The sequence below is a fragment of the Chiloscyllium plagiosum genome, chromosome 9 (genome assembly GCF_004010195.1).
Source record: "Chiloscyllium plagiosum isolate BGI_BamShark_2017 chromosome 9, ASM401019v2, whole genome shotgun sequence".
NCBI lineage: Eukaryota > Metazoa > Chordata > Chondrichthyes > Orectolobiformes > Hemiscylliidae > Chiloscyllium > Chiloscyllium plagiosum.
In genome coordinates this window covers 20416386-20429463 of record NC_057718.1, presented here as the reverse complement: position 1 = coordinate 20429463, position 13078 = coordinate 20416386, and the positions used below count along the sequence as shown (strand labels likewise).

The 13078-nt window shown below is 38.7% G+C and overlaps 1 protein-coding gene across 2 annotated transcripts in view; it reads right to left on the bottom strand.

Annotated features, from left to right (window-relative positions):
- hyls1 (HYLS1 centriolar and ciliogenesis associated) overlaps positions 1-13078 on the bottom strand; it is a 35396-nt gene that overhangs the window by 18579 nt on the left and 3739 nt on the right. The window contains exons 3-5 of one of the 2 annotated variants that reach the window (XM_043695525.1): positions 11036-11134; positions 5323-5414; positions 421-674 (exon numbers count right to left, since the gene is read on the bottom strand). In XM_043695525.1, the coding sequence (XP_043551460.1) occupies positions 421-674; positions 5323-5414; positions 11036-11134 (445 nt within the window). The remainder of the gene's footprint in view (positions 1-420; positions 675-5322; positions 5415-11035; positions 11135-13078) is intronic. The other variant, XM_043695527.1, reaches the window with a different exon arrangement.

The window sequence follows — 13078 nt, the reverse complement described above, 5'->3', positions numbered from 1 at the left end:
CAAAGTCTTTTCCCTGGGGTCGGGGAGTCCAGAACTAGAGGGCATAGATTTAGTGTGAGAGGGGAAAGATATGAAAGAGATCTAAGGGGCAACTTTTTCACGCAGAGGGTGGTACGTGTATGGAATGAGCTGCCAGAGGATGTGGTGGAGGCTGGTACAATTGCAATATTTAAGAGCCATTTGGATGGGTATATGAATAGGAAGGGTTGGAGGGATATGGGCCAGATGCTAGCAGGTGGGACTAGATTGGGTTGAGATATCTGGTCGGCATGGACTGGTTGGACCGAAGGGTCTGTTTCCATGCTGTACATCTCTATGATTCCATGACTCTAAGGTAACAAAACATTCAGGTTTCATTAATCTGATCTCATCAATAGCATATTTTCAATTCAGTTAAAAGCTAGTTTTTATTTAACATACCGTAATACTTTTCTCCTGATAACTGGTTTTCTCGTGCTTTCAGTGGGTGTTTCCGGGCTGCTTGTGCTGCTGATCTCAGACTGCACTTGACTGTCATAACTCTCCTGATCTGGAATGTTCTGAAGAATCAGCCTAGTTGGCGCTGATGTACATCTAAATGGATTTGCGGCTACTGAGAATCTGCTATATGCATCACAGGGATGAAATTCTTTAGGATGACCATAAAAAGTGCCAATCCCATGCCTGTGTGATGACTGCAATTGGAAAAGAAGAATACTCCAATGAAAAAGGGTTGTTTATACACCAGTTCATTTACAAGATACGCAACTCTGGAGTATTAGTCTAGGGTTCAGAATGTAACCTGAATCTTCTTGATGATGTTGGAAGGTTCATAGCTGTTCTTCCACTATTGAACTTTTCCCACATAACAAAATTATTGATGAGCAAAATAAAGATTTGCCACTTCATGAAGGACGGTTACTTACTATTTTCATGATTAGAATTCAAACACTTTCACAGTTAAGAACAGAAATCAGGAAAAATACATGGCTACTTTATTCATTGAATTGCATTTTTACAGGCCCAATGTTCTAATCTTTAGTAATTTGCTTGGTAGATTATTCAAAGTATTTATCATTGAGTTAATAACTGCTTCATAATATCCGTTTAAATTTTAAGTTTGACTACCTTTTCCTGCTTTCTAGACATTTTGAAGCATTGATCATGGATTCCTTCATTTGTAAGACTTTTTTTTATTCTTTCACTGGAGGTAACCGTCATCGGCAAGACCAATATTTGTTACCCATACCAAATTGTTCTTAAGCTAGTGAGGAGGTTCATCTTGAACTGTTACAGTCTGGTGCAAGTACTCTCAAAGTGCTGCTAGGAAGGTGTTCAAGATTTTGATCCGGCAACATTGAAGAGACAGCAATACAGTTCCAAGTCAAGCTTGGAGAATTTGCAGGTGACAGGACTTCCATTAATGTGTTGCTACAGGCCTTCTAAGCAGTAGACACTGCTGGTTTGGAAGGTATTGCCAAGGAAGCCTTGTTGAATTATTTGTAGTGCATCTTGTATATAATACATTGATGTCAATGCATCATTGGGAATGTTTAATACAGTGGATGGAGTGCCAAACAAGTCATCCATTTGTCTATATGGTGTATAGTTTTGAACGTTGTTTTATACACACTGACCCAGGCAATTTGAGTGTATTCTGTAACATTCCTGGCTTGTGCCTTGTAGATGTCAGACAGGCTTTGGCGAGTCAGCCGGTGAGTTACTTTTCTAAGAATTTCCCAGTCAGGTGGGGATTTACTCTTCTCAGAATTTCCAGTCTCTAAACTGCTTTTGTAATCACAGTATTTGAATAGTTGGTCCAGTTCAGCTCATTGATAAAGCAGTTGGATAGGTCTAGGACCCCTGCAGTGACAATCTTGCACTTACTGATTGGCCTCTAATAATTATCTTCCAATTTCTAACAAATCATTTGTGGGATGTGGAATTTTGTTGGCTGGACAACATTTATTGCCTGTGCCAAGTTGTCCTTTAGAAGATGGTGGTAAGCTGCCTTCTTGAACCGCTGCTGTCCACCTGCTTTGGGTTGACCCACAATGCCAATAGGGAGTTGAAATACAGGATTTTGACCCAGCAATAGTGATGGAACAGCAAAATATTTCCAAGTCAGGACAGTGAGTGGCTTGGAGGGGAACTTGAAGTTGGTGGTGTTCCCACATATCTGCTTCCCTTGTCCTTTGAAGTGTTTGTGGGTTTGGAAGGTGCCACCTGAGGATCTTTGGTGAATTTTTCCAGTGCATTTTGTAGATAGTACACATTGCTACTACTGAGCATAACTTGAGAAGGGAGTGGATGCTTGTGAATGTACTGCTAATAAAGTGGGCTGCTTTGTCCTAGATGGTGTCAAACTTCTTGAGTGTTTTTGGGGCTGCATTCATTCAGGCAAATGGGGAATATTCCATCACACTCTTGACTTGTTCCTTGTAGATGGTGGACAGGCTTTGAGGAGTCAGGAGCAGTCATTCACTGCAGTATTCCCAGCCTCGGACCTGCTCTTGTAGCCACTGTATTTATGTGGGGAGTCCAGTTGAATTTTTGGTCAATGAAAACCTCCAGGATGTTGATACTGGGGAATTCAGTGATGGTAACACCATTGAATGCCACGAGGCAGTGGTTAGATTGTTATTCGTGATGGTCACAGCCTGGCATTTGTGTGGTGTGAATGTTAGCCCACACGTGGATATTGTCCAGATCTTGCTACATTTGAACATGGACTGCTTCAGTATCTTAGGACTTGTGAAAGGTGCTGAACATTGTGCAATCATCCATTTTGCTAGACATGACTCCAAATAGGTATGACTCTGCTGGGAAATTTATGATGGGGACTAAATGCTGTCCTAGCAAGTGACATGCACATTGCATGGACAAATGTTTAGAAGTGCCTTTGTAACATCCAATACCTCAAGCCAATTCTTGATTCATGTGAATTTTCCCCTTGTTAACCATGGTCTAAGTTTGCAATGGTCCTTCATTCCATACATAAGAGGAGAGTGACCGCCCTCGACATCAAGGCAGCATCTGATAGAATTCAGTTTTTCCTTCTATATTTGGACTGAAGCTCAATCAGGTGTGGAATGGCATTCGCAGAACCCTAAGCTGGGAAGAAGTTATTACTTGGGAAGTGTCATTTCATAGCTCTGTCACTAAAAAACCTTTCCATTATTTTTCTGATAATCAAGGGTCAGCTAATGGAGTAGTGACAGGCCAGATTGGATTTTTATATGCTTTTTGTGGCTGGACATACCTTAGCAATTTTCCACATTTTCAGGTAGATGCCAACTTTATAACTGCATTACAACAGCTTGGCTAGAAATGTGGCTAATCATGGAGCACAAGTGTTCATTATTACTGCTCATCTCAAGGGAGGCAGCAGCACAGCGATAATGTCATTAGATTAGTAAATCAGGACCCTAGGCTAAAGTTTTGGTTTTGAATCAACTAGGGCAGATGGTGAGATTTGAATTCAATAATAATCTAGAATAAAAAATAAGCCAATGGCAGCCACTGTTGATTGATGTAAAAAACCAAGTGGTTCATTAATGCCTCAAAAGGCAAAGCAATCCGCCATGTTTACTTGGTCTGGCCTGCATGAGACATCAAATCCACAGAAATACAACTGCTTAATTGTCTATTGGGTAATTAGAGATGGGGAATAAATGCTGGCCTAGTAAGTGACATTCACATTCCATGAACAAATTTTTAAAAAACCGTCCAACATCTCAAGCCAAATCTTGATATCACGTAAAGTTAATCAAATTAGAAGAATAGTATCAGTAACGAGGAGAAGCCAGAAATAAATACTCCACTCAGCACTTCCGGGTGAAGATGGAAGCAAAACTTTGCTGTGATTTTGTTTTCTGAAAAGTACAGATTTTCTGGGTTTCCCCATTATTGAGGAAGGAGATATTTGTGGAGCCTGCTCCTCCTGTAAGTTGTTTAATTATTATTTGTGGCAGGACTGAAAAGCTTTGTTCTGATCAGTTGGTCATAGGGTTGTTTAGCTCTGCCGTTTGTGTGGGATTTGCACATTCTCCCCTTGTCTGTATGGGTTTTCTCCCACAATCCAAAGATGTGCAGGTTAGGTGAATTTGCCATTCTAAAAATTGTCCATAGTCTTCGGAGATGTGTAGCTTACGTGCATTAGTCAGGGGTAAATGTAGAGTAATAGGGTAGGAGAATGGATCTGGGTAGGTTACTCTGGAGGGTTGGTGTGGACTTGATGAGCCGAATGGCCTGTTTCCACACTTTAGGGATTCTTTAATTATACATAATGTTGGAAATACATCAATAAAAATCTTGCTTAACAGGGTTCCATCCAGACCATCAGATTTAGCTCCTCTGTTCTTTCCTCACAAGTCACTGCTGCATTGTCATGTATCCTTTATACATGTGCTTTTTGTTTGGAAATTTTTTATTTAATATAGGTTTAGAAGTATTGATGAAAACAAAGCGGGACATGCTGTCAAAGCATTTTGTCTTGCACTAATTAGGACAGAATTGAAAGAGTACCAAATATTGAAAGGGAATGACAAATTAAAATTCATGAAACAGAAAAGGATGCTGACTCATTGGCAATGGTTTGAATGGTTGAAATTACCATGGAGAATGTACCAAGGAACAATTATTCCTCAAGTATTTGTTCAAATACCAACTAGGTAAGTAATCTCTCATTGATTGAGAGCTCACCTTAGGGAAATACACATTTACAAATTATTAGTTTTAAATAAATTTTAAAATAATTTAAGAAAAACATGGGAAATAATTGTTCCGTGGTGCTTTTTCCATGGTAACATTTCAACCACTGAGAATCTACTTACCAATCAGCACCCTTTCTTGTGTGATATAAAGTTTGCTACTCCCTTTAAATTTTTTTATTCTTGTGATTCTGTTCGGATAAATGCAAGATGAAAAATTTGATTGCATCTCATTCCTGATATCTGAAACGTCGACTCTCCTACTCCTTGGATGCTGTGCGGTTGCAGTGCCACCCTTTTTGATTCTAAATATTTTCACCAATTCTTAAGAACTGTATTGCCAAGCATCTATTCAGAAAGACTTCAACTTATTATCTTTTAAAATTAATCACGCTACACTTTCAGGAAAATTAAAATGGTATGTTCACAGTCACAACTCAAGGGATTGCCTAATGTTTACTCTAATGATTGTATTTATAATCTTTATTTTCTAATGTATTCTAATAAATTTAATATTCAAATAGCCTGATCAATGCATAAATCAGCCTAAATTCTGTTGTAAACATTGAGCTACATTCTGCATCTGTACAGTTTTCTCTATTGTGGCACTAGCAAACAAAAAGCAACCAACCTGATTCTCTTTTTCTGAGCTGAACTCACGTCGAATTGGATTTTGTGGTGCTGCAAGATTTTGATGCAAGGAACTATTTCTCACCTGTGAAACTGAAATAAAACTGGGATCAAAAATATTTTAAATCAGAATCCTGCACTATACCAATCTTCACTATTTAACGCATTTGAATAGATTCCAAGAACTTATTCTGACAGGGATTTTAAATGAATTCATTCATTTTTGTATACAGGGATATATACAGAATTTTCATGGTTTGTGAAATACAAAAATTAAAAGTTATTTAACATACAATTAAAAAAACTTATTGATACAAAACATACAGATAATTAACTAAATCCACCACTGGTTTTGGTCTTTTCTCAGGAACCTTTATCCTTATATCTCAACATACCTTTTGCATTGATTTGATAATGTCAGCTGCAGATGCTACATATCCTAGTATCCATGATACTCAAAATTACTGATTGATATTTCACTTACTAATATATTTTTCTATTGGTTAAGTTAAACTAATATTGACTCAGAAGAAAAACTGTTGTGAAAATGACTAATTTCATTAAGTATGTTTTAGGCGTTTAACATTTAATAATTCAATCCCCAAAAGTTGTATAGAAATCCCTGATGCAAAGCATAGAGACCTTAATCAATCACTAGAGAAAGAATGGCCTGTGATTGTTTACCAAGGTCAAAGATAGACATGGAAACACATTAAATAATAGAGGTTTATTTTTGTGTTTCATGATGGCAACCCCTTCATGTGAGTCCCAAAATTAAAAGTGCTGCTTTGACAGTAAAGACAATCTCTATCTGGAAGATCCCAGGCACATCATACTGCCATGGGGCTAGATTGCAGGGAGTTTCTTTTGTTTTGGGTTTACCTGGGTGTTTTTTCACAGAAATAGGCAGTTACATTATGGTTTTGGGAACAGCTTTGAAAAGCAGACAGAATTTGCCAGAAGCTTTAAACCAGTAACAAAATGGCTGTCAAAAACCAAGGGTGCTTTCTGATTCGGAGTCACCAAGAAAAGAGAATCATTCTTGAACTGGATGTCTACAATTATGAACGATTAAAAGAAAGTAAATGGACACCTAGCCAGATGTTATAGAGTCATAAAAATGTACAGCACGGAAGTACACCCTTCAGTCCAACTCATCCATACTGATCAGATATCCTAAATTAATCTAATCTGATTTGCCAGCATTTGGCCCATATCCCTCCAAACCTTTCCTATGCTTTTTTAAGATACTATAATTGTACTAGCCTCTACCAATTCCTCATCGCATGCAATCACCACCCTCTGCGTGAAACATTGCCCCTTAGGTGGAAACACTCAGAAGGAATCAGACATTCCTGAGAGCTGTCATATATCTTGGTTTAGGCCCAAGAGAAGTGAAGGAACCCCCAGTATCCCATACAATAAAGGAGAACCATTGTTAAAATAAAAGTGAACAAGTAGTTTCCTGTTGAGATTTTCAGGCTTAAGGAATATGTATTCATGAACATAGTGTAGAATTAATAGTACTTACTGCTTTGTGTAACTTTGTACAAAAAGATTTTGTCTAAAGCATGAAAACTTGTGGCATAACTGGGAGCTTTTATTTAAAATATTACTGGTTTCCTATGAGATCATAACAACTGGGATCTAGCTTGTCCAATAGTACCATCACCTAGGACCATAACAATAATTTGTGAACAAATCCTACATCCAGTAATCCTCTCTGCAAATATGGCATGCAATAAAACTAGCTGACCAATAGAATTGTCCTTCAGGTCATGTGCAAGATGCAGCTTTGTGTAATGTGCAACAATCTGGGGAAGCTTTAAAAAAATCCAAAAGAACTTTGGATGCTGGAAATCGCTTAAATGAGATATTGCTAAAAAAACTCAGCAGGTCTGCCAGCATCTGTAGAGAGAAAGCAGACTTAACATTTTGAGTCCAGTGACCCTTCTTCCGTTCTGCTGCCAGACCTGCTGAGTTTTTCCAGAAATTTCTCATCTGGGATAGCTGTCACTTTCATAAAAATCCAAAGTAATCAAAAGTATAATTAAAAATGTAAAATTTCAAAGGTGATTTTTCATGCTCTCATCTCTTAGGAACATAGAAGGAGAAACAGGTCATTTAGTCTATCAAACCTGCTCTACAATTCAATACAATCACGGCTGCTCATTTCCATGTCATTTTCTCCTCCACACAGGACTAGTTTACCAATCTTTCCGCAAAAGACAGTCCCACCACCCCAGAAACGAATCTAATGCATCTTTGTTGCACTCCCTATGGCAATAATATCCTTCCCGAGATAAGGAGACCAAGACTGCGCACAGCACTCCAGGTGTGGTATAACCAAATTCCTATACAAAGACTTCACTACTCCTGTACTCAAAACACTCTTTCAATAAAAGCTAACATACCATTCCTAGTTATTTTCTGACGTGCATGTTAGCTTTCAATGGCTAATTGACAAGGACACCCCAGACTCTTTGGACAACACAGATGTATTTTTTAATTGGTAGGAGATTGTAGAAGGAATAGGTGCCTAAAGAATGAAAAAAATGGATAGTTTCACATTTTCCACATTACATTCCATCTGCCATGCTCTTGCCCACTAATTAGGTATGTCCAAACCCTCTTGAAACCTCTTTGCATTTTTCTCACAGCACTCATTACAACTTAGTTTTATGTTATCCATCAACTTAGAAGTATTTGATTTGACAGTGAGAAAGTTTAAAGCCTTAAAACTTGTCCTTAAACATTTAGACTAAAGCGTAATTTTGAATTATAGAACATATTTGCTGCACAGTAAAAAATTGACAGGCAGGGAGGGTAAGACAATCAAGAACGTTTGCCTTAATATCAGTGAATCTGTATAAACAGAACACCGAGTGATAACATTCACAGCTGTTCCTTTGTGAAATTAATAACCAAGTTTGATTCTGAACTTGAAACAAAACTCTGTATCAATTAACCTCAGTCCCGAATTATTGTCTTTTCACTATTATCTGTCTAGTTCAGAACATTTTTTTTTTTAAGATTACTTACAATGTGGAAACTTGCCCTTTGGCCCAACGAGTCCACACCGACCTTCCGAAGAGCAACCCACCCAGACCCATCACCCTACATTTACCCCGTCAGCTAACACTCGGGGCAATTTAGCATGGCCAATTCACCTAACCTGCGCATTTTTGGACTGTGGGAGGAAACCAGAGCACCCAGGGGAGACCCACACAGACAGGGGGAGAATGTGCAAACTCCACACAGGCAGCGCTTTTGTTAACTTTTTGTGTTTGCGACAGTACAGCCTTTGCAAACTTGTGTATAAAAATAGTTTGTTTGTGATAGTACAATTCTTGAAGGAAGAGCGATGCCATACTCTCCTGGGTTATTAGAATCCAGTTCGCCTGATTCATATGTATCAGTGTTGTGTTGTAACAGTGATGATATTAGTAAAAGAAGGGAATGATTAAAATTAAACTAAACTGTCTGTAAGAGTTTTTTTAATTCCAGACTACTAAAGGTATGATCTCCGGGACGAACCAAGAGAGGCTAACAGGTTGAATTCACAAGGAATTCCCTGGGCCATCTCAATATGTACTTTATCAGTAGGAGAAAGTGAGGACTGCGGATGCTGGAATTCAGAGTCAAGAGTGTGGTGCTGGAAAAGCAAAGGTCAGGCAGAATCTGAGGAGTAGGAGAATTAACTTTTCAGGCATAAGTCCCTCATCTGTATTCCCCCATCCTCGGGAAAAGACACCTACTATTAACTCTATCTAGAAGGTCACCTCTCAACATCCTACACTCCAATGAAAAGTGTCCCAACCTATCCAGCCTTTCTTTATAGCTCAAGCCTTCCATACCCAGCAACATCTTGCTATGTTCCCTCTGAACCCTCTTCAGCATAATATCCGTCCTATAACTGAGCAACCAGAACAAGACACAGTACTCCAGAAAATGCCTCACCATTATCCTATACAACCTCAACATAACTTCCTAATTCCTATACCACCTATCTAGGATCATAAGAATAAAAAAACAGAAACACACTTTCTGCAATAAAGAAATGCAGGCCTGCAGACAAATTTCAATTCAACTTTGAACAGTACACCAAAAACAAAAGAGCCTCAGTGAAGAGAATTGATAGCAGTCTTCCTTTTATCATTTGTTAGTAAATCAAAGTATTATTTATTATATTCTTTATCATAGATTCTAGCTTTTTACCTATTTTTGGTGCAACTTTAAAAAGGTCTGTAGTTCCCACTTTCTCTCTTAAATTGTTAGGCGATATTCACTACCTTGCAATCTGTAGGAACCATTTAAGAATCTATAGAAGTTTGTAAGATAATCACTAAAGCACCCACCATCTCAAAAGCTACCTCTTTCAATATCTGAGATGTTCAATATCAGGTTCTATTGACTTATTGATCTTCTGTCACATTAATTTCTCCAAAATAATTTATGAATATTTCAATTCTTCATTATCTCTAGCCCCTTTGATCTCTTTTTGTGGGAGCTTACTTGTACCTTACTCAAGAGAAGGTTGACAAAGTAATAATTTAGCTTCTGTAGTGTCTCTATTCCCCATTTAAATTCTCCTGACACTGCCTGCAAAGGACTTTATCCGCCTGAGCCAAATGTTCATTTTTTTTAAAAATCAAGTTTTAACATTCCACTATCTTTTTTGCTTGTTCATACTCATACTCTATTCTCCATTTCCTTTCAGTTTATTGACCCTGCTTTGCTGCACTCTAAAATCCTCTCAACCCTCAGGTTTACCACTGCTTCTGATAACTTTATATACTTTTTCTTTTGATCTGATACAATCCTTACTTTCTTTTGTTAGCCACGGTTAGTTTTTTCTTGTGCCTTGAAGGAATCTTGCAAACTATGTGATATTGCCTGTGTAGTGTCATACCGTTTAAATAGATTTGCCCCAATCACTGGCACTTTGCCCTTCATATGGTTTCCTGCGCTCAAATTTAACACCCTGGCGTCAGATTTATTTAGATAATTTACAAGGAAGTAAAAATTCTATCATATTACATTTGCTCATCCATTAAAAGGTTACTTTACTGGAAGATTATTAAATTAGCCCTCGATTGTTATACAATCCTAATGCAATATAACCTGTTCTCCAGTCAATTCCTCAACATACTTGTCTAGAAAACTATCCCTAACACACTCCAGAAACTCATCCTTCCAAGACAATGTGCTAATTTACCCAGTCCATGTGCAGATTGAAGTCACCAATTACTAAATCACCCACACTGCATGCTTCTCTACTCTCCTAAGTTAATACCATGTCCCACAATACCACAACTGTTTGGTGACCCGGAAAGAACTTCAGTGTTTGCTGCCTCTTTTTGTTTCTTAGTTCTACCAAACAGATCCCATATCTTGTTCTTCAGATTAGAGATCCTCCCTGATTCCATCCCTTATCATCTGTGCAACATCACTTTTTCATTTTTACCTGCCTTCCCAAATATATCTCGTGTGCCTTCAAACGTTTCAAGACTAAGTCTAATTCTTGCAATAAACTTTTTAAATTACATACTTCCACAGCCATCAAGTCTGACAATTCAAAGAATCCTTCTATTTTTTTGATGGTCTATAGAAAAATTCAATTCAGGTTTAATAAACCACAATGTGACAACAGTTTCTGTCTCTTTAAACTTTCAACTTTTTATCACAAACGTCCAGAAAATAAATAGCAATACCATAGTTTGGTGATGTTGTACTACATGACTCCACAGTATCACTGGCTTTACCAGAGCTTTGACTCTTTGAACGCTCATGCCTGATCAGTTCCTCCAGATCTGAAAAAAAAAGGAACGTGTCATTGCACTTAGTCCTAGCGAAACAAGAAAGGTTAAATTACATTTATGTAGCACATTTCACAATTACTGAATGCCTCAACAAACCCACATCCAAGATGGACATTTTGAAGTATAGTCACCACTTCACTACAGGAAAGACAGCAGACAATGTGCACTCAGCAAACTGCCTTAAACAGCCATGTGATAATACTAGATAATCTGTTTTATGTGGTTAATTAAAAAGGTAAATATTGGCCAGGACACTGGTATAACTCCCTTACTCTTTGAACTGGGAATCTTTTAAATCCAGCAGACAGATGGAGGCTTCAGTTTACAGAGTCTTCTGAAAGACAACACTTCTGATAATTCAACACTCCTGTGCAGACCAGCTGATTGCAATCTATTGGTCAACCTCTCCATCCTACAAGCCAAAGTCGCCACCTGTTTCAAGACGACCACCATTATCCCAGTACCCAAGAAAGCACATGCCATGTGCCTTAATGACTATCCAAGACCTAGGTATCGGCTCCACCCTTTGTAACTGGATCCTTGGCTTCTTGACCCATAGACCCATAGTGAAGATAGACAACTGCACCTCCGCCGTGATAATATTTCACACTGGAGCCCCTCCAAAGATGCATTCTCAGCCCCTATACTGTACTCCTGGTACACCCACAAACATGTTGCCAAATTCTGAATAAACTCCATTTACACACTTGCTGACGACCTCACCACGGTAGGACGGACATCAAACAATGATGAGTCAGAATACAGAAAGAAAATAGAGGGCTTGATGACATGTTGCAAGGTAATAAACTCAGTCTCAATGTCAGCAAAACTAAAGAACTGAACATTGACTTCAGAAAGAAAGGAGGGGAACACGCCCCCATCTACATCAATGGAGCGGAGGTTGAGAGCATCAGATTTCTAAGAGAGATGACAACTGACAATCTGTCCTGGACTTCCCACGTAGATGCAACTGCCTCTTCTTCCTCAGGTGGCTCAGGAATTTAGCATATCCATATGGACCCTCACAAACTTTTACAGATGCATCACACACAGCATACTGTCCGGGTGCATAACGGCTTGGTACGGCAACTGCTCTGCCCAGCACCGTAAGAAGCTACAGAAGGCTGTATGCACAGCCCAGATCATAACGGAAGCCAACCTCCCACCCATGTTCTCCATTTAAGTGTCTCCTGACCACAGAAAGGCTGTCAACATCAAAGACCCATCCCATCCCTGTAATGGTGTCCTATAACCTCTTCTGTCAGAGGGAAGATACGGAAGCTTAAACACACACACACACACACACACACGCAGGTTCAAGAACAACTTCTTCTCTGTCATTATTAGATTGGTGAATGGACTAACTTCAAATAACGCTGATCTTGTAATGTTGATCTTGTCTTGTGCATGTCCTGTGCAGTGTAACCTATATGTCTTACTCTGTCCAAATTTTTCACACTATGATCTGTATGTCCTTGCTTACTACAATCTGCCTGCACTGCTCATAAACAAAGCTTTTCACTGTACTTAGGTACACATGACAATAAATCAAATCAAATTCCTCAATAGTGCACAGCTTAGTTTTGTGCAGCAGGTCTGGACTGGATCTTGAACCGAGAACCTTATGACTTAAAGAAGAATGCTATCAACTGAACCACAGCATGCATACACAGATCTAGCACAAATTTTATTTAGAGAGTTGCAGCAACGCAGACCAGATTGTAATAATAGTAGAATCTCCACTATCACCTGATGAAGGAGCAGTGCTCCGAGAGCTAGTGCTTCTAAATTATCCTGTTGGACTATAACCCGGTGTTATGTGATTTTTAACTTTGTACAGCCTAGTTCAACACCGGCATCTCCAAATCATTATTATTACAATCATGACTTTCAAACTAGACCAGGGAATCCCTACAGTGTGGAAACAGTCCATTT